A 26,781-nucleotide genomic window follows, 5' to 3' on the forward strand; every position below is an offset into this window, starting at 1 on the left:
GTTTTTGTTTGTGAACTCATCATTAGTGAGTAAGCACAAAAGGCTTGGTTGCATTTCTCTTAGATCAAAACGAAATCAAGTCACAAAAACTACTGAAAACCTGAGATAAAATACCGGACACCAAATTCAGATGAAAATAATAATATGCTACTAGGTTGAAGTTTATAGATAGTGAAGCTTCCTGAAAGTAGACAACAGTTAGCCTATTTAAAAAATCTCTAGCACCTAAATAGGTAAGAGGCACACCTTGGTGTCAACCAGGAGAGTTAAGTTCCCAGGAGGAAAAACATGCCATGTATGAAGGTTCTATATACCAAGGCACCGCACCTCCACAAACCTGAACCAGGCTAGTGTGGCTTGAGGGAGGAAAGGAGGTAAGAGAAACATAATGAAGGATGGATTGGAGCTTGATCAAGCACACAGATTTATAGACCATTACCATGTTGCTGGATTTTTTTTGTCTGCTTTTAATATCCTAAGAATGGGGAGTTACTAAAGGATTTTAAGTAGGACAATGAAAACAAAACAAAAAATTTTTTAAAGATCTCTTGAATACTTCAAGAATAGATAGGCATGGGAGGGGCTGGGTTTGTGGCTCAGAGGTAGAGCACTCGCCTAGCAAGTGTGAGACCCTGGGTTCGATCCTCAGCACCACATAAAAATAAATAAAGGTATTGTGTCCAACTACAACTAAAAAATAAATATATATTTAAAAAAAGGACAGGCGGTCTAGGCTTGTGGTTCAGTGGCCTAGCATGTGGAAGGCACTGGGTTGATTCTCAGTTGTTAAGGTCCATTAACAACTTAAAAAATATTCATAAACTTTTTACAAAAAAGAATAGATGAGGGAAATAGGTGGATATGGAGCAACAGTAGATACTAGGAGACCCACTATGGCAGAAATCTCTGCAGCTTTAACTGGGATGATAGACACACAATAGAAATATTTAGTAAAGAGATTTGGTGATTTGATGAGAAGGCTGAAAAAGGAATCAAAGATGAGCATTTTGAGCTCGAACACCTTAGCTACAAAGTAATTTTATAATTCAAAGTTTATTCCTTGATTAACTATAGTCTTCCCATTATTTATCAATGGCTGAGTTAACTAAAAAACTCCACTTAGATTGTTCTAATTTTAAACCATTTTTCCATGCCCTTTAGGATAAATGAATTCTTAACATGGTCTACAAAACCTGCTCCCAAACTGTCCTTTGGCTAACCCTGTCTTCTTTTAGTTCTTGGGATATGCTGGGCTCCCCTTCTAACTTCTGATCATTGCACAGGTTTTCCTTTGTTAACAGAAACTACTCAGTGTCTATTTGTTTTCTAGACTCCAACTATCACTTCCACCTGAGATAAGGTCCCTATTATGTGCTTAGAACTTGTTGTAATTTGTAATGTTATATTTACAAATATATTGTCTTAAATCAACAATCTATTATAAGTCCCACAAAGGTAGGAGATATATATGCTTTGCTCTACCACTAAAATCTAATCAGACCCTGCCACACAGCAGACATTCCAATTTCCAATGAAGAATGAATGGAGTAGAGTAAGGCAAATTGAAGGCTCAATTTAGACTTAATTCAAGTTCTACTGTTCTCTAGCAATCTTATATTAGGCTAGATGTAGAGCAGTTTTATCTTCTCTAAAACACGATAAAAAACAACACAAAGTTTGGTTAAAAGCTTTTTTTGTTTCTAATAAGCTAAATCCTCCAAAACTGCATTCTGCTGAAGACGGAAAGCAAGATACTCAAAATCAGATTAAGTAACTAAAAAGATCATTGAAACTGAGACATCTATAAATGCTGATCATCTATTTTCACCAATTTGACTCCAATAATATATATACACACACATATATTTTACTATTGCATAGGAAAACTCCTGAATTCTTGTTTTAAATGTTACTATTTTATTTTCTTTTGTTGAATACACGTTTTACTGGCAGTCCAGATAAACAAGTATATAAAGGATACTAAATTTTCCTTTTGGCAGAAGTCAAGATAAACTGTAGATTAAAATGCTTCAATTCAGCCTGAAGAAATGTTTTGAATCATACAAATTTTAAGAGGAAAAATAAAGACTGTCCAAAGGGACTCTCCTAGCTTATAACACATTTCCAGAATAACTTTCAAAAAAAAAATTCAAAAATACTCATTGACTACCTTAAAAATATGTCAATACCATATGGCTTTATGAAATAATTTCTAAAATTTACGTTTTTTTATTTAAAAAGGATCCAAAGTTTTAAATAAACCACTAGCAATATCATTTTCTTTACTTAAAAGTGCTTATCTCTGAGGGTGGGACATACATACTTTTTGAACAAATAATGATTTTTACAAATTAACACACACAAAAAAAAATCACTTAAAATATTTTAAAGGGGAAGAGTTTTCACCAAAAGTCATCTTTAAATAGACTGTAATAGATAACAATGTTCCTTTCTATACCATCAAAATCCTCAATGAGATGCTTTGGCAGTTTTAAGACATCAATCTCTATGGAGAGACAATGACATTAATGATGTCCGTGGAGATGGCAATTGCCTTGATGGCTCAGTTTGAATAGATACAACACCACTGGGCTGGTTTTCCAAATCAGAGGCAAAGGTGCTCTCTTCTCTTACATCAAGAGTTTGTTCAACTGAAGTTGGCTGGGGTGGAATATTAGCCACAGTCTTATTGGCATTATTCAAGTTGTTGGTAAGTGTGGTGATATCACACTCCTTGTCCAGGACACCAAATTCATCTTCTATTGTGACTATGTCTTTAGTTTCAAATGGTTCCAAGGAAGGAGCCAAAAACTCATTTTGTAAAGGGTCTTGAGGACAATTATTGTCACATTCTTCCATATCTGCCTTCACTTCCGAATCTTTATCACTATCACTGTCAATAGTAATAACAACTGGGGAACGTGAAATATTATCTCCATGATGTTTCCTATGCTTCTTCTTATGTTTCTTCTTTTTCTTTTTATGATGTTTAGTTGTATCGGTAGCTTTCCCTTCATAGACTATCTCTACACTTAAGCTCCGGGTTCTTCTTTTTCTTTTCTTGGGTTTTGTTTCTCTCTCTGATGATCGGCTGTCTGAAAAGCTGTCACTCTCATTTTTGTAATTTCCATCCAATTTTGATGAAGATTTTTGGTAATGACTGTCCTTTACTTTAGAAGCAAAGTCACGAGATGGTTGAGCAACTTCATTAGTACCCTCCAAATGCCGTGTTTTATATTTTCGTTTCCCTCCAGGCTTTTCGTTTCTCACCCGGTCAGGCCCTGTAGATGCAGTCCTTGACCTATTACTAGAAAGGCTCCTCGATCTGTGCCTTTCATAATAATAATACTTCCTTTCACTGTGATTATTCTTTTTCCTAGCATTTGTTCTTTCAGAAAAGGACTGAATTCTAAATTCTGGACTTGAAGATTGTCTAGAATAATGGGCTCTGGACAGAGTCCTCCTTCTGTAAGACGATTCATAACCGTCCCTGTCCTTGTTTCTACTGTAATATGTATACTCCCACTTATATCTGCTTCCATAATTATTTCTTAAATAATAGCGATCTCTATTTCTGCTCCGTGATCTTCTTTTGCCATGATCACTGCTGCGAGATCTTGATCTGCTTGTGCTTTCACTACTTAGAGAAAGAGTTTGGCTTCTTCTTGACCAACTGCTATCTCTAGTTCTTGATCTCTTTTTGTCTCTTCTTCCTCTAGGTCTGCTACTCTCCCTGCTTCTGGATCGTTTGCTCTTCATTCTTTTCTTCCCGTGATGCCTTCTATGATTCCTCTGATCGTGCCCACTTCTACTCTGGGAACGAGAATCCGAACTTCTGGATCTTCCCCTCTTTCTGTGTCTATGGTTATATGGAGAATATACTCTGTCTCCTCTCATAGATGAGCTCAGGTCTCTAGGAGATGACAATGATGTAGATCGTTTCTCTTCCTTCCTTGATTTGATTCTTGTACCAGAATCACAATGACCTTTATTCATTTGCTCATCTTTTCCAAGAATAGAGCGTGGAGATGAACATCTACTAACATCACTATCACCAGTACTGTAAGAGTGCTCTTGTTCTTGTGTCTTCCCTGTTTCTATTTTCTCATAAGAGCCTAACTCCTCGGAATCTGAGGACAGTTCAACAAGTTCTGGCGTCCTCTCAGCAAGTGGTTTAACAAACCCAACAATGACACAATTATCTGAAGAAGAATCACTGTCATTATTTAGGTCTTCATTGGTTTGTACTCCTTGTATCTGAGACGTGGCTCCTTCTGTGACAAGTTCTTCATCTGAACTGTCAGAAGTATTTAAAAGGGAAGACATGGCAACATGTACCTGATCTGAGCTTGAGTAAGATGGTCCTGGAGTTTCATCATCCCAAGGTGCCTGACTAACAGTGGCTACATTAATATCCAGCTCTTGGGTCTCAGTCTCATCTGGAGATATTGTTATGACTGAAGAATCAGAATGGCTACCTTCTTCATATGATGGAGCAGGGCAATCATAATTAGCATGTTGGTCAAAAGCTGCCATGTTAAAAGGAGATCGAGCAAAACTGATAAACTCATGTATAAAATGCTCAGTTCGGTTAAGTAAAAATGGTCTTAAATCAGAAACAAATGCCTGACTCTCCAAGTCATAGCGAGTAACATTACTCATGATGATGTGCTGGACAATATTGACTAAAGATCCATGAGCTCCAAAAAGAACTGTAAGTTCACGTTTTAACCAAGGGACTAACCTGTGAAGACAAGCTGGATTCCTACGGAAAAATTCAGCTGAAATATCCCTATAGCGGCCACCATCTTCTATATTTCTAACTCGAGCACCAGCGCGATAGAGAGTTCGTCTAAAATTAATAATATCTTGTTCTTGAATTTTCCGCAAAGGCCTTTCATCTGCAGTAGATTGCCTCAATGAAATCTGTCTCATAAGTTGAGGAATTTCAACACCTCTAGATCTTGATGAAATGCCTAACCCTTCAAACAGCACTCCACTATCTGGTGGAGTAGTTGTTCTTCTATTCATGGTACTACTAGGTGAATAAACAGAAGCATTTCTTTCCCTTGTCATTGTTGTACGGTAGCGAAATCGTCGAACTTCAGGGGTGGCAAAAGAACCATTATATGAAGGTCTTAGCACATACTCCTTGAAGTCATCTTCTGCCCTCACAGAATGAAAAATAGAATCAAAGGGCTGTTTACATAGTGGACATTCAGCTTTGTTTTTTGACCACTCCTGAACACAGCGAAAACAGAACTTGTGTAAGCAGCGATCTAAGTAAGACACATTATCAAATCTATCCAAGCATATAGGACACTTAGAATCAGGAGACGCATCAGCTGGTACTGTCTGTTGCAATTTGCTAGTGCCAGCTTTAGGTGAAAAGTTGTCCATTTTAAATTCTTTAGCAGCTGATGCCATTATCTGTAAAAAGGAAAGAAATATATCAGTAACCAAATAAAGAGTAATGACTACAAAATCTGAACAAAAACAAAAATAAAAACCTTGGAACATACTTCATGAAAACAATCGAGCGGCTTATTTTTATTTTACTATAAGGAGGCATTGTAGCATAATAATATAGTGCTTAAAGCACAAGCCCTGAAAAGTCAGATTTCCAGGATTGAATCCTGTGGCATACTATCAAGTGTTACTATCTCTATGCTTTAATATCATCTGTAGGTCAGTGACAACAGAATTCGCCTCATGGGTTTGTAAAGATGTAAAGGGCCATCAGAAAGGGGGCCTGGTACATAATAAGTGCTCAAAAATACTATGTAACATTTTATTATTCTTTTAAAAAATAAATTGAGAAATAGTTGACATGTACAAAAAGTACAAGAGAAAATATAACAAGTGCTCATGTATCTATTATTCAGATTTAACAACTAACATATTTTAAAACATCCCTTCCCCTCTTATCCTTCTCTCTGGAAAATAAAAGCAAAACCACCACAGCCTTAAGCTTATTTCATTTTTATGCACAGTTTTATGGCTTTCATATACACATGCCCCTAACATTATATACTACCCATTTATTTTACTTGTGGTAATACTGTATATGTACTTTTTAAAGACAGCTTTAGTGAGCTAATTTAAATAAAATTTATCTATTTAAACTAATTCTATGATTTTCAGTGAAAGATTCACTGAAACAATCTTTTAGTAAGGATTAAGTGAAATAAATATTAAAAACACTCAAGGGCAGTGCCTGGCTCATAGTAACTGCTAAGTAAACATCAGCTGCAGTTATTATACTATCATTACTATTTTGACACTTTTGTTACTACACAATTATGTTCAGTTAATCACTGATTCCTTTCTAAGAACCCTTCCTTAGCCTTTTTTTAACCCAAAAGTCAAACCACCACAAAGTATCTTGAAATCATGTTTTCAGTCCCCTTTCCTATTATCTTTGCCCACAGGGATCATAAGGATCTTAAAGATTTGTTTTCTTTAAATTCATCAGTTTATATCAATAAGTTACAAAATAAATTTGCCAGTCTGAAATCTAACATGCATTAATTCTGAACTTGCTATCTATAAATCTTATTTTGCTAAATTCTGCACTTATTATTTTGCATATATTAAATATTAATTTCTTCATGTTTCCCTAGGCCTATTATTCATATTCTTCTGCTCCTCTATCATAGCAAGTTCCATCACTAGCCAAATGCTAAGTTAGTTAAATAACAGAATTGCAATTTTCTAAATAATAAAAACTCATTGCTCCTAACAACTATAAAAAAGAAAAACCTTACAACACTTGTATTAGTGAAAAATTCCACCATGTTTTTCAAATTAAATTTGCTCATTTAGGGCATCTTTGTTTTCCCAGAATCATAACTTAAAAGGTAATCAATTAATAATGAATAAATGTTCCTTCAAGGGTTCAAATACATCTAATCTTCTATTTTCTGGATTGGAAATACAAAAATCCCTGTTTTTCATTATTTACCAGGTCTGGAAAAACAATTATACATACGTAATACTAATTGCGTTTGTCCATTTGTTTTTTTATTTGTGGTACTGGGGACCCAGGGTCTCACTATACTAGTTAAGTGCTCAACTACTAAGCTAAATCCCCAACCCTTTTCAGTATTATTTGTATTTTTACTGCATACATTTCTCAGCATCTCCTTCTACTTATAATGCTTTTTTAATCCACCTATTGTGGGGAGGGGGCATAAAAACATGCAGGATCCAGGGATAGTGTGTATGGCTTAGAGGGAAGGAATAGGCAAAAATAGGAAGGGAACCGAAGGGGTTATCAGATGACCTGGACTAAAGACCAGGTTTCACCTAAAACTAGTTCTGTAAAACAAAGAAATTCACATTAACTCTATATTTTAATTTTACCCCTCTGGGTAAGGGGATTATTATATTTGGAAAAAAAGGCTGGTGAATTTCTAATCAATACATTTTATCTTAATTTGTTTCTTTGAAGGGTAGAATTTTAGTATTTACTGAACATTTCTTGTTCACATAAGAACTGCTACCCTGGCTGGGAGGGTGGTGCAAGCCTTTAATCCCAGTGGCTCGGGAGGCTGAGGCAGCAAGATCAAGGAGGACCCCGAATTCAAAGCCAGCCAACAAAAGCAAGGTGCTAAAGCAACTCAATGAGACCCTGCCTCTAAATAAAATACAAAAAAGAGCTGGAGAAATTAGCTCAGTGGTTGAGTGCCATTGAGTTCAATCCCTTGTTACCCTCCAAAAAATATGGTACCCAGAATACATTAAAGGACATTGTTTTTTATTAATTTTTAGTTGTAGTTGGATATAATACCTTTATTTTAGTTATTTATTTTCTTTATGTGGTGCTGAGGATCGAACCCAGTGCCTGGTATCTACTAGGCAAGTACTCTACCACTGAGTCACAACCCCAGCCTGGACATTAATATTAAACTTGAAATTCAAATAGAACAAAATCTTTAAAAGTTTGATTTTTAAAAAAATAAAATCTTAAGTCTTTTCTTCTCTAGTTTTTATAAGCCTATCAACCACTTTGACAGCATATGACTAAAGACAGACCAACAACATCCTCCACCATAAGTAAAAAGAGTAACTTAGAGTTCTCTTATTTCTACACAGGAATATCTTTAGCTACAAGGAATGGTATTTGTCAGAAATTATGATAAATGAAGCAGATCAAATATGTCATATTTAAATCCTTTCAAATCTGCTGATAATTACCTCTTCCAAATTATCACTGAAGTTAAAATGTTTGTTAAAACAAATCATATATGACCCAAGAATTCCACATCGAGATATTTACCCAAGATAAATAACACATGTCCAAATATTTGCATGTGAATATTCACAACAGCCTTAGTCATAATAGTTCACAGGTGGAAAGTAAAATGTCTATCAACTGGATTAGATTAATAAAATGTGGTTTTTATATAAAATGGATTATTTGGCAATAAAAAGAAATACTGATACATGTTACAAAATGGATGAACCTTTTTTTAATGTCAAATGAAAAAAATAATCAGCCACAAAAAACCCACATAAGGTATGATATCATTTATATGAAATGTCCAGAATAGGGAAATCTAAAGTGAATGAATGCTGGTAATGAGGTTTCTTTCTGGCATAGTGAAAACTTTCTACAAATAGATTATGATGATAGTTGCACAACTCTAAATAAACTAAAAACTACTGAATTACATGAATAGGCAAAGCTTATGATGGAATATAAGTTATAGCTCAACAAAGGTGTTTAAAACATAAAATTAAGGCATAAAATTGGTATGGCTAGGACAGTGGGAAGTTTGCAGGAGAGATTCTAGATTTAGGTTGTAAAGATGGACCTAATGGTAAACACACTTAGGGCTATAGGTTGAAAAAACACCTGTGTAAAGGTTTCTCTAGCACTTTATGAATTAGGAATGCAAATTAATTTCCCCATAGAGGAGATTAATCAGTTCTTCTGATCCCACTTCTTCAAAAGCCTCCCAAATCCAAAATAAAGTTCTCATCTTGAGGATGAACTGATTAAGCCAAACCTTTCCTTTATCAAATCTTTATATCTGTTTGCTGGTTCTAACAAGGATAAGAACTCTTTTTGTTATAATTTGGAGGAATTAAAGATAAATCAACAGGCATGAGGTATCTAAGGAAAACAGATGGAGAAAATAAAGAACTGAGAGGCTAGAATCTAAAGAAGGTCATAGATGTGCTATGAAAATGAAATAAAACTGCTCTGCAAAATTATATTTTATAAAGCCAGACTTTCTATAAAGTCATCTTCTATAGCATTCCTTAAATTATCACTGGATATAAAACTTACTAATCTGATCACATTTGAATAATTAATGTTAATCCTAAAGCACTTGTCAATGTTGAAAATCAAACCACTTCTTACTTGTATGACATGGAGGAAGTTATTTCTCAAACCCTAAATTATAAACCTAATTTCTCAATTCTAAAATGGCAAAGTAATAGCAACCTTTTCAAACTCACTTGAAAAGGTGGTTGTGTGAAGGGATATATTTCCTGTAACACTCAGCACAACTCTTGATACACAGAAAGAACCCAATACTGTTCCTCTATGTCATGTGAAAATAAAAGTTAATTTTGGTAACTGATAAGTGCTCAGAGGACAGTCTATAATAATTAAATAACCATAATATACTTAATAAGATTCACAGGTAGATGAACTAGAAAGATATCCAAAATATTAAAAACAATCTCAGTCCTACTTGTTACTTAAAAAAAAATCTCTGCACCTTTCTGAACTGCATTGTAATCACCAATTTCAAAAGGGTATACAAAATTATACAATTTACTGATCACATCTTACCAAATTTCATTTCAATTTCAGCAATAAAAAAGAAATGCTTGAGAAACCTTTCCCCTCTAAAGCCACTCATTCCAGATAAGCACGGTTGTCTGTGGCCAACAGCAGAGGTTTGGATTTCATGTAATAAAAACAAAGGCCCTCCAAAACAAAAAAGCCTCACCATTATTAGCTTAAGTCCTGGGGAGCTGCTTCTAATTTGTCTTAAATAACTAGGTATATTACCTACTATAAATTCTATTCATTTTTCCTCTGAAATCATTGTGCACCTCATCTCAGCACTGTTCTCTTCTAGTCTGCGAATGAGGAAAGCTGCAACTAACTGGATTGTTGATGAAATCACAGGCAGACAAGCCCAGCCCAGAATGTGTCCCACTGCACAGACAACTCCAATAGTCACCCTGATAGTGGCTTCCTTAGGTTAAGAACTGCCGCTGGTGAGGATGGAACATAGCATCATGTGTTATTACATAACCACCACGAACTAAAACAGTTATTCCCATTATACAGACGGGTTCTGCGGTTTGGAGACTTGGCCAAGGTCACACTCCCTATCAGCGGCAAAGCCACGATTCAGACTCAGCGGTTGTTTGTTTTTTCCCAGAGTCCAAGCTCTTTCCAGTACACCGCTAAGCTCGCGCCCCTCGGGAGCGCTAGTTGGAAACGCAACCCTCACCCGCCCACCCGCACCAATCCACAGGTGCGCAGCAGGAGCCGCCTGCTAGGACCCTTTACCCTGCTGAGGCCCAGAGGGCCTAATGGGCCCGAGGCCGCAACCCCTCGTGCAAGGGCCTCGCTCCAGTGGGGAGCGCCAGCTCGCCCAGCACTTCCGACCCCCGCGCCTCATTGTTCCCGATCTGGCTCACCTCGGAAGATGCCGGCGCAGGCCCGGCTGCGGCGCTGGAGGCAAGCTCCCCACGGCCGAGGAGGCTAGGTCGGTGACGGCAAGATCCACGAAGGCGTACCCGGCGACTTCTCCGCCTACCCTCCGGTGCGGGAGTAGGCGGGGGCGCTTCACCCTCCTCGCGAGACAGCGGAGACCCTGGCGGCTGCTGCGACCCCTGTGACGTAAAATGCTCATCACCAAAAGCAGCTTGGGGGCGGGGCAGAAAGCGAGACCCACTCCCCCAACCCCCGGCGCGTCAAAACACAGCAGCAGCTTTCGCAACGCATGCGCAGTACACAAGCGCCGGCACTGAGGGCGGGGTTTAACGCATTAGGCCCAAGACACCGCCCTTCCCCCGTGGCTCAGTTCCCCTGGGTTGAGCAACAAGACCCTCTGAGGCACAGATCTGTGTCACACGATTGATAAATCACTCGAGGTTACTGGGTCACACAATAAATGTTCGCTACCAGCTTACCCAAAACGCACAATAACTAAATAACATTCAAACTCCACCAAACTCTGGGAGAAGTTACTAAATGATCTCTACCATGTATAAAGGAACTAGTGTTCCACCTCAGATAGCTCAGATAGGAAGTTAACACCGGAATTCGAGTGAGATCCACAACCACAGCCCAACCAGCATTCTTGAAAGTCTTCAGAGGGCTCGATCTGTGGTTTGAGGAAAAATACTTACCCAAACTCTTCCCCAAACAACGTTTTTCTTTCAAAGAACCGATTTTCCCTTTCCCACTCCCCAAAATCTGGCTTAAAATCCTGTTAAAATGGTATCTAAGCTATACCGTGAAAGAACGTCTGAGCTAAAGCGGCCCACTGCCAAATTCTACCACTCGGGCCTCAAACGCCACCGTCCCCAACATTCTAGAACTGAACTTAAGACTCGGTCTCGAGAGCCAAACTGCCGTACTTTGGGCCTAATAGCTCACACAAGATGTGGTTCTAAGCTCATAACAAACGTTCAACAAACACTTGTTGATTGGTTTGTACATTATGCCTGGTATCACCACATATTTCTTAGAAATACCATTTACATCAACAAGCTTGTGCATTCTCAATAACTATCTCAGAGGGTTCAGTTAACAAAGAGGCCAGCAATTCATCTGTTAAATAAAATGGTGGTATTTCTGTCTGTGTCAAAGAACAACACACGACCTTCTATATTATGTGGTAACAAAGGGGAAACGTTAATTCTTCCAGCGTAGACCCCGGTGTAACATGAAAACATGGATTACTTCTCAAACTTTTAAACGCGCACAATGGCACATTTTTCTGAGTCACTACTGCACTACATCTGTAAAGGAAATCATTTGCGGCATGCCTATCTCTGGCAGCAGAAAAGCAATTTTAAACAGATTTTTCTCCTTTATTTCACCCCCCCTCGCTGAAAGGCGGGCTAACACCGGTCACGTGACCGCGCCCAACTCCGGGGCGGAAGAGGAACGCTGGGCCCTTAGGAAGCGCTCCAAGATGCGCGTGGGCGGGCGTTCGCGCCCGGTTGTAAGATGGCTGCTGCCGCCCAGCAGCCACCGCCCCGGAGGTTTCTTTAGAGCCTGAGGCTTCCGCGCATTCCCGCTTACGACCGCAGCCTCCTTACCATGAAGCCAGTGAGTCGCCGCACCCTGGACTGGATTTATTCAGTGGTAGGTCCTGTATCTGGCGGGGCCCTACAACGTCGACTTCCTGGGCCCGCGGGAGGAAGGCCCCCTAATTCTTCAGCGCTCAGAAACTCTAAAACCCATTCCTGAATTAAGCGTCTCACTCCCTCAACTCGACTCCGCCTCTTCCTGGAGGACACGATCTTCCGCTTCTTACGTAAGAGCTGCTGGGTGTACTCGCCTAGAACTCCCATTTATTAGATTTTTACTATAATTCCCGTTTTTACCTGGTACGTGGTAACTTGACGGGAGCGAGAGTACCAGCTCATTTATATAAATATTTTGCTTCTTTTACTTCCTCTTGTTTTTTTGTTTTTTGTTTTAGTTGCTGCTTGCAGTCGTTTTACTCTCCTGGGGATATGTCATCTATGCCTCAACAGTAGCTGCTCAACGACAGCTAAGGAAAGAATACCCAGACAAAATCTTCGGGATGAATGAAAACTTGTAGTTCTTTTGGATTTAATTATCTGCAATACAATTCTTTTCTTCATGCTTATCTGACACCTATGTAGATTTAAAAGTAAAATCCACACTTCCCACCAGATTTATTTTTGTATAGTTCTTTATAATAAGCACAAACAGGATAATTTTTCAAATAGATCTTATAGCTTTTGAGTGTCAGACCAGAGATTGTCAGGATGGGCAAGGGTGCAACATCTGCATTCGAGGGGAGAAATAAAGAATGTCCATGCACTTCTGCCTTTTTCAATGCTTTATTCACTCAAATCATTCAATTTCACTCTATAGATTCTTAATCAAGAAAATGACAGTCTTTAATGCTGGGTACTGCAATAGACATATAATCAAAGCAAACAATTCTAAGTTAATTCTAAGCACTGCCAACATATGTAATCGTGACAGACTTATTAAAGACATTCCCCCTGCATGCTAAGCTTAAAGTCTCAAACCTTAGGGCGTTAAGTCCAGCAGATGCACACTCACTCAGATTGCAGTGATCAGGTCAGGAACCTCTAAAGTCTTCTCCTGGGGTGAAGCTGACAGCTGGTTTAGAGGGTCTTAAGGAGAAGTCAACATTCTCACCAGGGTTAAGGTGTGGCTGTAGAATTTGAGAGCAGTGAGGACCATGCAAAAGATCAGGCAGATAAGGGTTGGGATGTCTGAGTCCTCATCAGGTTCTCTGGCATGTGGGCATCAGTGTTGCCTGGCTGATTGTCTGTACATTTGCTCCATCATTTATACTAAATTTTAGGGCTTTTGCTCGTCTTTTGAGTCCCAATAGGCTGATACCAGGTTTCTTAGTGACTTTTTCATTCCAGTGACAGGACATACAATTTGGTGAATCCCATCCAATTGACTCTTATCAGGGTGAAGACAAATGATAGTGACTTAACTTTTGAGTTTTATCAGGGTTGTGGAAAGTGACTTGTCTTTATTAGGCTATGCCTGATGTCAATATTGGAGGGCTCTGTAGGCTGGTGCCTGGTGGGACTGTAGGTTTTTTAAAAATGGAATTGTTTAGGCTAAGGCCATCCTTACTGAGATAGAATGAGAAGTTTTTCAATCTAGTTTCTAAAATACTTAATTAAAAATACTCCAGGGGCTGGGTTTGTAGCTCAGTAGCAGAGCTCTTGCTTTTAGCACAATGTGAGGCACTGGGTTCCATCCTTAGCACCACATAAAAATAAAACGGCATGCTGTCCATCTACAACTACAAAATTTTTTTTTAATCTGAAAAACAAAAAGTGTGGAATTTGTCTTTATATTTTCTTATTGCAATATTTTACTCTGTTGCATACCCTCAACAAAACTGGAGTAAAGACTATGTAAGGGGGGAAAATCAGTGACTAATTACTTTTCTACATCCTGTTTCTCAAGTCAAAATGGCCAGAAAAAGTAGGTGGAGGCCTGGATTACTTTTTGGCATTTCTGGGGTTTACTTATTGTTAAAATTATTCAAAGAATCGCAAGTTGTACAATGTTTTATAAGAAATATGACGATACTTTTCTGAGAATAAACTTTATTAGTTACTTTTCCAGGAAGTATATTCAGTAAATATAACAATAGGAACAAACTTGGGCTCATAAACCTTTGAAAGTTTTAAGTAGTCATCAGTGATGTTGATCAGGATATTCTTTCATTGGTGGAATTACTTCTCCAGTCTCCAGAATTGTATCACCCTGGGAAAACGAAGAAGCATTTATTAGAAAAATCTAAAGTCTGCAGAAGTGGTAGTTTTATTCTAGTCTATGTTCAGACCTTGCATGGAACAATTAGCATTCACATTATCTGGTCAAAGAGCATGGGCTTTGAAGTGAGAACCAAGTATGAAGAATCTTGGACCCCGTTAACAAGCTGTATAATTTTCAGCAAATTACTTAGCTTCAATTTCAGGCATATGTTTTAGATAACAGATTCTCTGTCAGTCTGACAGTTCCCAAGTGAGTAGAGTAGAATTGTCCCATTCCTCACTCCCACCCTGCCATTTCCTGAACTGGTGCTGCTCAGAACTGTCATCTGATGAAGAAACAATCTAGTTTTATATTTAAGCCACATATGTTTTGATTACAATTTGTTACCACAGTAGCGCAAAAAATTGGGGCCTTGAGGTCATTTAATGCTGCTATAATGAAAATCAAGCCATAGTGCCCTGGTTTGGCCATTTGGTGCCAAAGGCACAGGCACTCAAAGCTAAAAAGATGGAAACAAAAGGCAAGGGCAAATTACTTAGCAAAACATCTCCTATAATAACTTGGAAGCAAAGTGCCTAATGAACTTGAGGTTCTAGGAGAATTTCTTTTCAGAAAAAAGAATATATATATATGTATTTGGATACTACTGGCTGCCTTGGGCATGTACTTCAAGAAACATGGGCTTGGGAAAGAAGTGGATGATTTGAGAGGAGAAATAAAAGGAGAGAATCTAAAAATTCAGGATCTTGTAGTACTAGAAAATCAAATTGCTTTGGAATTCCTAAATAGTAATGGTTAACAGATTTTGAGCAACAGATGTCATTAAAACTTAGGAAGCAGAGAGATTCAGTCCCATGGCAAAGACCAGAGTGAAGTGAAAATAGCCTTTGAACCATTCTATTTCAGATGACCTCCATATAGAAGCAAACAGATGAGATCTACCAGGTATTTTTCTATGCTTGCTGAATGTTAAGGGAAATGGATGGCCAAAGATGCCAAACATACAGACTACAGAAGCCTATGAATGTTTGAAAATAAAACCACCTCTGGCACTCAACCTGCTCACAGGAGGCATGTTTTAAAGGCTCTACAACTGCTAAGGAGGGTGTGCTTCCCAATATCCATTTACAGATGGTCTAGGTTGATAATAAAGAACCCCACGGTTAAAGCTAGGGAGCAGGAAAAACAAGGAACAAAGGTGTTCCATCTAGAAGACAAAATCAGTACCTATTTAAGTAACTTTGCACACAGAGGAGCATTTGACTACTAAGATTTCGGAACCGCCACACCCAGTGACTGCTGTGCTACCCACAATCTACTGAACAATGGGTGTGGTTAGGGCAAGAAAGGGATACTTGCCTTTTGGGTTCACTGATCCTCAAATCAAGAAAAATCACATCTGAACCTGACAGATACTTCTGAGAATTATCTGAAGATCATAAATTTGTGCTGGCTACCATGATGGAATAGGACTTTGGGATCTCTCCCTAGGAACTGAGTATGCTGTATATATATGTGGAGAAGAAAGTAAAAAACTATCTGATGACTGCAAGTACAGACTGTGGCAAAGATTCCACCATGTATGAGAATCAGGGAAATGGCAAAAAAGAAAAAAAATTAAAAACCACATAGACAATGGGAATTCTTTCTGGCCAGTAGGATTTGAGAAGCAATGTAAGCTTCTTCCAAACTTTTACTTTAAAAATCATCCCCTTAGACATCCAGTGCTCTCTTCCCCTACCACAATCTTGGACATCTCTTTTCCAGAGGCAGAGCTATAAGACTCTGAGGTGGATTGCCTGATCCACACTCATTTGTGATGACAAGAAATAAACTTGTTTTGTTAAGCCAAAGATTTACAAGATTGCTATTGCCTATCCTATTCTAAAACATGTACAAATAAGCAGTCTTCAAGTTCTGAAAAAGGGAGATTCTTAGGGAGTCAACAGTACAGACACAGTAAAAAACCACAGCAAAGGGAAGAAAAAAAAATCCCCAAAATAAATAAATGCTACAGAATCACTGATGTGGTCTTCTGAACACAGCTCACCTTTTGAATAGAAATGGCAAAATAAAAAATGAGCAAACATATAAGAATAAATATAACTTACCCAACTGATGAAAGCAGCAAGATATTTTACTATTTTGAAACAACATAGGCCCTAACACACATCAAATATGCATAAGAAAGTAAAAGAAGAAATCCTCTTCTTTTCTAAAGCAGAGTTACAACTAGGACAGTTAGCCAATTGTGGTGGTTTTTCCCTTAAATTCCCTTGATGTAATAGATAATGATTTATTATGAAATACGTCAATGAATTTTGAGTTTCATGATTAGATTTTACAGTTAATGATAGTTTATTCATTATCTGTTGACTAGAAATGGACATGAACATAACATGTATTATTTTCCTATACTAAACAATAACCTCACCAACAGCTAATAAAAATACCAGCTGACCAGTGAGTAGTCTTTTATGTTGAGTTAACTCATTTTAGAAAATTCTTCCCTTTTTTGGTGGTATTGGAGAATCAAATCCAGGGAATTACACATGCTAGGCAAGCACTCTACCACTGAGCTACATTCTCTAGCCCCTGAAATGACTTATTTTAAATTAGTAAGCCTTACATATTAATAGCATAAATTTAAAGCACATTAATGGATTTTAAATTCACAGAGAGCTTCAGGTCAAACCTTGAAAATGAGGCCAAAAAAAAAAAAAACACAAGAAAATTAGAGTTTGAAAAAAATAGAAATGCAGTTACTGTCACTGTGCTCAGATGCCTGCTCAGCCTTGTGCCCTAAGTCCCTCATCCAACATGAAACAGTACCAGTGAAAATCTGTTGATACCTTCAACTCACTTTAGGAAGATGAGGTCATAAAACAAGTGTTGAAAATTAGTGTGTCCGCTTCCCATTTTCAATTGTAGTTGCTACCTCATACTAATTTAAAACACACACACACACACACACACACACACAGAGAGAGAGAGAGAGAGAGAGAGTGAGAGAGAGAAAACACACACTTAAAACTGACAGAGGAAAAGAACATTTTAGTCTAATGATCACTGGAAGTGGGGCACAGAAAATGACTAAAAGAAAATTCAGAGTTTAAGAGTTTAGAGACTTACTGGGAAGATTCTGGGCTTCCTTTCAACAATGGCATATGGTTTTTTCTGTAATGAAAGTAACTGTTAATTATGGTGTTGAGTTTGTTTGAAAAATAAAATAAATCATATCCAAAGCTTTAACTTAAGCCCCAAACTTTCATAGAACTCTAGACTCATATATACATCCAACTTTTTATTCAACATCTCTATTTGGCTATCAATAGGCATCTCAAATTCAACCAGTCCCAACTGTCCCACCCCATGTTCCCTATCTTAGTAAATGACACTTCTCATTCCAAAGACCAACAGACTTGACCCCTCAGCAAATCCTGTTGGTTTACCTTGATAATGTACCTTATATCCAATTGCTTCTCATCATTTCTAGTAATACCACCCTGATCAAACTTCTATTATTTTTTTCACCTGGACTATTTCAATAGTACCTATTAACCTTTCTGCTTCCACTATGTATCCTCTACAATGCAGGCAGAGCAGAGTGACACTTTTAAGATGTACCATATCTCTGCTCAAAGTTTCATAATTCTTAGAGAAAAATTCAAAGTCATTTCTGTGATCTCTGAGACTCAACATGACCCAGCCCTTGGCTACCTGTCTGATCTCTTTACCACTCATCTCCCTCCCTCACTGTACTGTAGCCTCAGTGGCTCCCTAGCTATTAGTCCAATCAGTCAAACCTGGTTATGCGTCAGAGCCTTATACTTATTGCTCTTTCTACCTGAAATGTTCTCCTACATATCTGCTTGGCCCATGACCTTATTTCATTTATTTCTTTTCAAATATCACTTTCTCAAAACACTGGCCCTGTTTTTTTGTTGTTGTTGTTTGTACTGGGGATTGAACCCAGGCCTCATGCATGCTAGGAAAGCACTCTACCAATGAGTTATATTCCCCCTCCTCCTTTTCTCCCCCATCATTCTCTTTTACCCTGCTTAATTTTTATATTATATTTTATTTGATCACCTTCTGTAGCTTTCATTACATGCCTCTTTGTTTATGTATTTACTGCCAGTCTCCAAAATGGGAATAAGCATTTAGTGGGGGCAGGTATGTTCACTGCTGTATCCCTGTGTTTAAAACAGTGCCTTGCTGGGCACAGTGGCACAGGCCTCTAATCCCAAGGCTTAGGAGGCTGAGGCAGGAGGATCTCAAGTTCAAAGCTAGCCTCAGCAACTTAGGAAGGCCCTGTCTCTAAATAAATATTAAAAAAAGGGCTAGGAATGTGGCTCAGTGGTTGAGCACCTCTGTATTCAATCCCTAGTACCAAAATAATAAATAAATAAGTTTGTTAATTAATTAATAATAAATACAACAGTGCCTTGCACACAGGAGGTGCTAAGTAACTGTTGAATAAATGTACTTACAAATCATGTACATCTGTACAAGATACACCACCAGACTATTTAAAGGTCATTGGCATACATAGGCCATGGATATAAGACATGAGGAACTAGAATATGAAAGAATACATGTGAAGACTAAAATCTTTTAAGAACTGTGGCCAAAGTCAAGAAGACATTGAAATTTCCTCAGAGAGATGTAGAATTTAGGTAGGCAGCAAAAAAATTAGCTGAAGAAAACTGGTTACAATCTTATTGAAGACACATACCTGTGGTTACCCAAATTAAGAGAAAGAATAAGGTGAATGGCCTTGGGCCCTCTATTGGCACAAAATGATTAATTAAATGTCTAACACTGGCTAAGAAAAAAATCACCTGAAAGTGTTAATCCCTCAGATAAGCAAGCATATAATGCACTGTATTATCAACCTAGTAACTGCAGCTTGTTAAATTTGTTTCTCCTAGAGGATAAGATCTTTTAAATCCTAAATTTAGTTATAGATATATAAAGTAAATTAACCCAAAGTATAAATAGATAAATGTCAACTTTTAAAAGTTCTGAAAACATGGGACAATCCATATAATATCCTTTTGATTAGTGAGTGTGCTTGTGTAAGATAATGTGGCTATTAAAAGATTTAACAGATTAGGTTTAGGATTCTAATTAAAATGTATAATTGATTTAGACTTGTGATCATAAATTTTAAAAAATTTGTCTCTTAGGGTTATGAATTTACCCCATAAATACTTAAAAATAAAATTGAATATATAAAATCTATAAAAGCATTTAAAGCCTATAAGAGAATTTGATGTTTACTTGTAAGTGGAATTGTTTTAGGAGAGTTCAACACCAATTAATCCAAAGATGGTGAGAACAAAGAAAGCAGATTGTTCTTATTTTATTAGCTGTATAAATAATTTAACAGAATTTTAAAAATTGATTTTACAAGAATTAAGAAAAAATAGATTTTTAAAATTTAAAACTAACTAATATTAGATTATATTCCTAGTAACTATAACCAGTTCTTTCTGTATATAAAATCCACTTTTGGATATTAGAAAAACATCATAAAGGGGCTAGGGTTGTAGCTCAGCAGTAGAGTGCTCGCCTCACATGTGCAAGGCCCTGGGTTCAATCCTCAGCACCGCATAAAAATAAATAAATAAGATAAAGATATTGTGTTCAACTACAATTAAAAAACAAATATTTAAAAAATCATAAAGAAATATCTTTCTCTTCTAGGGTCTTACATGCTAAAGTAGTAAAAAAATAAATAAAATAGAAATATAATGATATGAAATGGTCTATAGATTTATAGGTAAACATAAAAACATTATAAAACCCTTCAACAATAGAAATATAAACTATTATCTGACCTGTGAAGATATAAATTGTTATCTCCCTTTATTGGTTGCATAAAGATTTTATGTTGGTTTTACCAGACCCAAATAATCTCACATTTTAACACATAAAACAGACCATGTCCACTTGGATATCTCCAAAAATTGCTATGGCAAAACATGATCCTAAACAAATTAACTTTCTTCCTATCACCAGAAAGCACTCTCTTCTAGATTCTCCACTTAAACTCCAAGGCTAGAAATTTTACAGACATAAAGGACATAACTTTGCCTTTATACTTAACCCAATCAGCTGGTAAACTTCAGATTTTTTTTTCTTCAAAAATGTCTCCTGGCTTCACTTTTCTTTTTTCATTCCTGCTGTTTTCACACTAACCAGATTCCTATCACTTTACCATCTACTAAACTGCAACAGCCTCCACCTGATGTACCTGATGTCAGACTTTCCTCCCTTCAATTCACCCTAGATATCAATGTTTTTTCACGTTCATCAAGTCACTCTCTCATTTAAAAATGGAGAGCTTCCCAAAGCCTAACACATACAAATTAACTTCTTCTGCCAAGTTTTTTAAGACCTCCCATGAATTGATCACAGCCTACCAAATCAACAGAAACCTTCCATTCTAGTCATCTTCTCAGTCTTGGGAACATTTTCATGCTCATTACTGACTCCATATCTTTCCTTCTACCTGGAATAACTTTTCTCCTCCATACTCTTACCTAAATCATATGTACTGTCTAACATCATACATATTTAAAGTCAGGAATTTACTCTTGTATTTTTTTTCTTCAGCAATAAAGAAAGAGGACGTACTAAGCACTCTATATTATTTATCAAGGAACATAACTTCCTTAGTGAAAAGAACAAAGATGACATCATCAATCAAAGAGTCTACAAAATCAACAGAAAACAAATCATGTTAAGAGATGATTTTTGGAGAACTCAAACAGATTTCCTTATTTATTTCATACCTCTTTCAACAGGCTAAGAGAAAGCAAATCTCAACAAGATTATATATAACTTGTTAGGCAGACCCTAACTTTTGTTTTGATTTTATTCTGAAATAACTTTAAACTTATGAAAAGTTGCAAGATTGACAAAAATAAATTTTTTCTTGAATCATTTTTTTTTTGGGGGGGGTACAAGGGATTGAACTCAGGGGCACTCAACCATTGAGCCACATCCCTAACCATTTTTGTATTTTTTATTTATAGACAGAGTCTTACTGAGTTGCTTAGTGCCTCGCTGTTGCTGAGGCTGGCTTTAAACTTGAGATACTCCCAAGCAGCTGGGATTACAGGCATGAGCCACTGCAATGGGCTTCTTGAATCACTTTATAGTAAATTGCCTGACTGGTTAGTAACTCTATTATACATTTCCTACAGGCAATATTCTTAAAATAATTACAATACAGCCAAATCAGGAAATTGACATTAATACATCACTTCATCTATTTGATTTAAAGAACCCACCCAATTTCAATTATTGTTTCAATAATTATTTGGACTTCTCAGAAAACCCCTTACTTCTCCACTGATTGTGTAGACTCTTTAAAATTCTGACTGCCAATGTCACCTTTGTTCTTTTGACTAAGGAGATTATACTCATTAATCAAGAATTCCATTTAGTTGGCAGTCTCTCTTTAGTCTTCTTCAGTCTGGAACAATTTTTAAGATATTCATGAGACCAGATATTCAAGGTCTCATGACCTAGACACTTTTGAAGGAAACAAGCAATAAATATGCAGAAGAGTCCCTCAATATGGGTTTTTTGTTTCCTCCTGAGTGAATTCAGATTATGGACTTCTGGTAGAAATATCCCAAATTCATACTGTTTTCTTCTATCACATCCTTTCAAGAATTACATAATTTCAGTTTGTCCCATTACTGACAACATTAAGGTATTGCCTGCCAGATTTCATCACTACAAAGTTATTCTTTTTTCCTTTATAACAAGTAAGTATTTTGAGGATTAAGGTTAATTTTAACATAGTAATTAAATATTACTATGATTATTCTCAAATGGTGACTTTTCTATCATTTCTCATCCATTTATTATTTAGCAATCTATTGCAAAAAGTTTTTCTTTTCTACCATTAAGTAATTTATTTATATGAGTATGAACTCACAGATTTTCATTTTATTTATTCAGATGATTCTATTATTATTTATTTTTTGATGTTCAAAAATCCAGAGTCCTTTCAACCTGACTCGGTGTCTTTTTCATATATCCCTATTATTCTTTGAGCACTTCTTTACTTTCTGACCCATTTTGTACTCTCTGCTCTGGCCCTGGAATCAGCCATTTCTCCAAGAAGCTCTACAGCTTTTCAACTGGGAAATGCATTTAGAAAATATGACCTGGTTGGTAGGCATCCTAATAACTAAGGGGCCTTAGTTAGGCCTTCTCAGTAGACAGAGCTAGGAAATGAAAACACACAGGCATACACACCTTTATATCCAATATTTATTTCTATATCTATTTAAGGATACATAGTAAAAGTGGTGAGTTCATACCAATATTTCCAATTCTCTCTTTTCATATATGTAAATTCTTTTTCCAATAGTGAGAATCCTGAGTTCTAGTATCATCAATATGTTTACTTATTTGATCAATCATCCTAGGGGTAACAAATCTACTGTTACCACTACCGTACCCCCAATATTATAACCTCAAATCATTGGGTTCCCCATCTTACTCTGGGTTGCCACTTCCATCACTGCCTCATACCACCTTTCCTCCAGATGTCCTCCTTCCCCTACTAAGTTCCACTTCCTACAACAGATTGTTCCCACTGCTGCTCCCCAAAGAGCTGTGCTCAGCCTTCTCCCCTACAATCCACTTAGGATCTAACCCCTCACTCAGTTACAAGAATGCCCTCCCCACTGTTTGTGTTCCAGCATTCCACACACCACAGCCACTGTTGCTCCCCCTTCCGTGCCATTCCAGAAATTACATCCCCCCCTCATCTCGCCTTGATCCAATACTATGCACCTGATTGTGCTATCCCTATCCTTTAAAATATGGCAACTGGCTCCATTCAATCAGTCCATATAAGATCTTTCACTTAACAAGTTCAAGCTTTTGGCTATCCTGGTTTCTAAAGAAAGAGAATTATGAAAAATCAGACAAAAGTGAAGGAAATGAAAACGGGATCATGACAAAGATAACCTTTGCCTATTTTGAATTTTACATTAGATCTATGCTCAAAACATTCTATTATTTTATTTCTTCTCCAGCTCAGGATTCTCAGTATACACTAGTATCATTAGGTCAGTCACATTCTAATCATTTAAACACTATTTCTACCAGGAAATGGATTTTTAAGTTGTAGACTACTCTACACATACCCCACACATACCTCATCATACTGGGGATTGAACCCAGAGGATTTCTACCACTAAGCATACACCCAGCCTTTTTATTTTGAGATGAGGTCTTAATAAATTGCCCCAGCTAGCCTTGGACTTGCGATTCTGCTTCGGCCTCCAGAGTTGCTGGGATTATAGGGTTTTATCACTGTGCCCTGCTAAAGATTAATTTAAAAAAAAAATCATACTTAATTACTTATAATCTTCATTAAACCTTTTAATTAAAAGGATTCAAAGTACCTCAAAATCAGCTATTAAGTGGCAGATTATTTCCACTATATAAACAGGGAGTACAGCATACTCACATAAGAGTCTGTTTTGCATAATATTAAAAATAAATTCTGAAAAGCACATGCTTAAAACATACTTACAGACACATGATATTTGACGTAATAATGAACAATCCAGGTGGGTATAAGTACACAAGTAACAGCAAAGATACTGGTCCTGTATACTTTATAGATCTGAGGAGAAAAAAAAATTTACAAAATAAACACATATCCCATTTTATGTTTGTGGTTAAAAAAATAAAACAAAAAAAATTGCTAAAACAATGTCATGACTATTATACAAATCTCTAACTGGAGCATATTTTATTATAGTCTGCTGCTAATCTTACTCAAATATTTTTACTAAATGTAGGCCTGCTATAGGATTATGAACAGAGTCCAGAGCAAATAAGGCTTAAGACAAACAGCATTTTACAAGACTATAATAAGACAGTTATAGATTTGTTTTTTAAAGATTTCTAAAAACATTATAAGCTTGTTAAAGATAAATCAGGGCGTAAATAATGAAAGAATAAGTTTAATGGATTTAGCCCGAGTTATCAACCTACAGAATTTTTCAAGTAAAGCCATCTGTCTAATCTATCAATTTTAGTACTGACAATCAATATTACTTGCATTATTCTAGGAGAAAGGCAAAACAGTACACCAGTGCTGGAAAAAGAACATTTTACATACTGAGATAGGGGTATTCCAAACTCACTGTGAGATGCCTTCTGACATATCGTTGTAAAACAAAGACAAATGAGAACTGAACTCAGTTATTTGATGGCAGCCAGTTTGACTGAAACACACGTATCCTTTCAAGGAAAGGACAATCTAGAGTCTAAGCATTATAACACTTATAACTATAGAAGAAATGATCCACTCAAAGTAAGCAGAGATGGAATTCAACAAATGATTATTTACTTTCTTAAATCACTGGCTGATGGGTGAGATATCACCTTTCAACTAGTGACTGCTAAAATCAATATGGAATACTTCGAAGGTATAAATTAAACAGTTTAATTTTACCACTATAAATATATCACTTTCTCAGAAAAATTTACACCAATTCTGTTGCACTAAACTTTGTAGTACAGTAAGATGGTAGATACATGTAGATTTCAACAACTCCTTCCATTAGCTCTGTGACCACAGGCAAATCATTGAATTTTTGTAGGCCTCAGTTTCCTCATATTAAAAAGAGGATTAGGAACAGTTTCTATCCGATAGGAGTAAAGAAAAAAAAAGGAAACATATGTAAAAACAATCAAAAGCAAAAAAACCCTCAGCAGACTGCTAGGCACACACATAGCAAGCACCCAACGTTGCTTACAAGCATTATTACTATTATTTAGCCAGTGCTGCACCTAACTGAAAGCAATTCTGACAAAATATTTTAAAGACTTCTAAAAATATCACATTGATATGGCTTAACAAATACAAGACTTCAAGAAAATACCCAAGCATCCTGAAAATAAAGACCATTCTTTAAATGAGTAATTTTCTGCCTAGCGAAGTCCAGGAATACAATAACAAAAAACGGTGTGTTAGAAGTACATAACTTGTGGTTTAGAAAGGGGGCTTGCAAATATGACTCACTAAGCGTACCAACAAGACCTTGCCTTTGTACAATCATATATGGCTGTACTACTAGCCCGGGGGTCATTGTGCCTTCTGGTAGTTGGGAACAGTGTTTGTCTCTATAACCTCAACTTTAAAAGGCAGACAAGTACGCTCAAATACTAAAATCGCAGAACCTTCATGTCCGTGAATCCTTGGCTGTCATTCCGAGAGATTTCTACCGTCCAAAGAGCCACACGTGCAGCGTCCTATAAAAATCTGAGTCGCCGCCTCCTCACTACACTTGACAGCCGAAGGGGGCGATTCTCCCAAGGCTATATACGTGCTCCCTGCCCAAACCTCTGGAGGAGCGCCCAGGCTAAACCTGAGACTTCACACCCGGTTCTCCCTTGGGGAACTACCGGGACTCGCTGGCTCAGAACAGTGTCAGTCCTCCGTGTGGCCGCTGCGGACTATGCTTAGAGGGTCGGGGAGGTCCGTAACTCACCACATTCTTCCAAGGGGCCCTATCCTGCAAAAACTTATTCCAGAATGCCTCCATAGGCCACATCCTCTGGGCAGGTAGGACAGGCTCCCGGGGGCTCAGCTCCTGGTCCTTCAGCCATCGCCGCCTCAGCTCTCGCAACTGCTGGAGCCGCAGTTTTTCATCCGGCGTGTACCCCGTCATGTCGCCACGGGTAGTAAAGCAAAGGGACGCAGCGCGCCCCCGGAACAGGGTCTCGTCCCGCGCGCTCCCGCTCCTCAGAGCGACCTTGCGAGGACGCCTGGGAAGGGCGCGCGGTTTTGACGTCACAACCTGGTCCCGCCTCTGCAGTAGCGCCAAATTCCTCTTAAGGAAAGCAGCGTGTGCGCATGCGCGCGAGGGGCTGGTCCCTGAGTTTTGGATTAGAGTGGAGGGGCCCAGCAGAGACGATGAGAGGTCAGAGGTAGAACAACTAGCGTCCCGCGAGCTGGAAAGATGAGCGTTATGTGTCTCAGTGAATGTCTGTCCAGATGCAAAATTCTGGGCTTTTCTCTCCTACCTTAGAACTCCTTTCTCCATGACCTAGGGAGTCATCAGATAGTTACACCAAGTTCAACTCCCAGCCATAAAAGTAACTGGTAAAGGGACCTTGGACTGCTGTCTGACTGTTCCTCCATCTGCACAGCGGAAAGCAAAAAGAGTAACTTAATATCTGGCAGGATTTTATAGGTGCCTCTGATCCAG

The 26,781-nt window shown here is 37.6% G+C and overlaps 4 protein-coding genes across 6 annotated transcripts in view; 1 reads left to right on the forward strand and 3 right to left on the reverse strand.

The window, feature by feature from the left end:
- The window catches only part of Rigi (RNA sensor RIG-I), an 81,894-nt gene extending 69,453 nt beyond the window's left edge, over positions 1-12,441 (reverse strand). The window contains exon 1 of the mRNA XM_078047738.1: positions 12,307-12,441. The gene's annotated coding sequence lies outside the window, so the exon portion shown is untranslated. The remainder of the gene's footprint in view (positions 1-12,306) is intronic.
- Topors (TOP1 binding arginine/serine rich protein, E3 ubiquitin ligase) lies at positions 1,895-12,447 on the reverse strand. 2 transcript variants are annotated; one of them, XM_005326173.5, is made up of 3 exons: positions 12,307-12,447; positions 10,675-10,869; positions 1,895-5,430 (listed from the first exon to the last, which is right to left on the reverse strand). In XM_005326173.5, exons 1-3 carry the CDS (start codon positions 12,307-12,309, stop codon positions 2,500-2,502), a joined length of 3,129 nt encoding a protein of 1,042 aa, XP_005326230.1. In that variant the 5' UTR covers positions 12,310-12,447; the 3' UTR covers positions 1,895-2,499. The 2 variants fall into 2 exon arrangements, with proteins under 2 accessions (XP_005326230.1, XP_040141847.1); XM_040285913.2 differs by lacking the exon at positions 10,675-10,869 and having other exon boundaries at positions 12,307-12,446.
- Tzmp1 (transition zone microprotein 1) lies at positions 12,133-13,060 on the forward strand. 2 transcript variants are annotated; one of them, XM_040285916.2, is made up of 2 exons: positions 12,133-12,352; positions 12,693-13,060. In XM_040285916.2, exons 1-2 carry the CDS (start codon positions 12,308-12,310, stop codon positions 12,813-12,815), a joined length of 168 nt encoding a protein of 55 aa, XP_040141850.1. In that variant the 5' UTR covers positions 12,133-12,307; the 3' UTR covers positions 12,816-13,060. The 2 variants fall into 2 exon arrangements, 1 of the variants encoding a protein (XP_040141850.1); XR_005733990.2 differs by lacking the exon at positions 12,133-12,352 and adding an exon at positions 12,384-12,524.
- Positions 13,061-14,329: 1,269 nt separating this feature from the next.
- Positions 14,330-26,368, reverse strand: Ndufb6 (NADH:ubiquinone oxidoreductase subunit B6). Its single transcript, XM_005326175.5, has 4 exons — positions 26,062-26,368; positions 24,093-24,185; positions 17,651-17,695; positions 14,330-14,506 (listed from the first exon to the last, which is right to left on the reverse strand). The coding sequence occupies exons 1-4, from the start codon at positions 26,239-26,241 to the stop codon at positions 14,438-14,440; spliced, it is 387 nt and encodes a 128-aa protein (XP_005326232.1). The 5' UTR covers positions 26,242-26,368; the 3' UTR covers positions 14,330-14,437.
- Positions 26,369-26,781: the final 413 nt, after the last annotated feature.

Source organism: Ictidomys tridecemlineatus, chromosome 4, assembly GCF_052094955.1.
Source record: "Ictidomys tridecemlineatus isolate mIctTri1 chromosome 4, mIctTri1.hap1, whole genome shotgun sequence".
Classification (NCBI taxonomy): Eukaryota; Metazoa; Chordata; class Mammalia; order Rodentia; family Sciuridae; genus Ictidomys; species Ictidomys tridecemlineatus.

Bases quoted from the DNA above. Each gene is read 5' to 3' on its own strand.
- Tzmp1 (XM_040285916.2), top strand. From the start codon at position 12,308: ATGAAGCCAGTGAGTCGCCGCACCCTGGACTGGATTTATTCAGTG. The intron at 12,353-12,692 runs GTAGGTCCTGTA...TTTTTGTTTTAG, and splicing joins TGGACTGGATTTATTCAGTG to TTGCTGCTTGCAGTCGTTTT.
- Topors (XM_005326173.5), bottom strand. The intron at 5,431-10,674 runs GTGAGCCAGATC...TCCTTTTTACAG, and splicing joins CTGCGCCGGCATCTTCCGAG to ATAATGGCATCAGCTGCTAA.
- Ndufb6 (XM_005326175.5), bottom strand. From the start codon at position 26,241: ATGACGGGGTACACGCCGGATGAAAAACTGCGGCTCCAGCAGTTGCGA. The intron at 17,696-24,092 runs GTAAGTATGTTT...CTTTCATTACAG, and splicing joins ACGTCAAATATCATGTGTCT to AAAAAACCATATGCCATTGT. The intron at 14,507-17,650 runs GTAAGTCTCTAA...TCGTTTTCCCAG, and splicing joins GGAAGCCCAGAATCTTCCCA to GGTGATACAATTCTGGAGAC.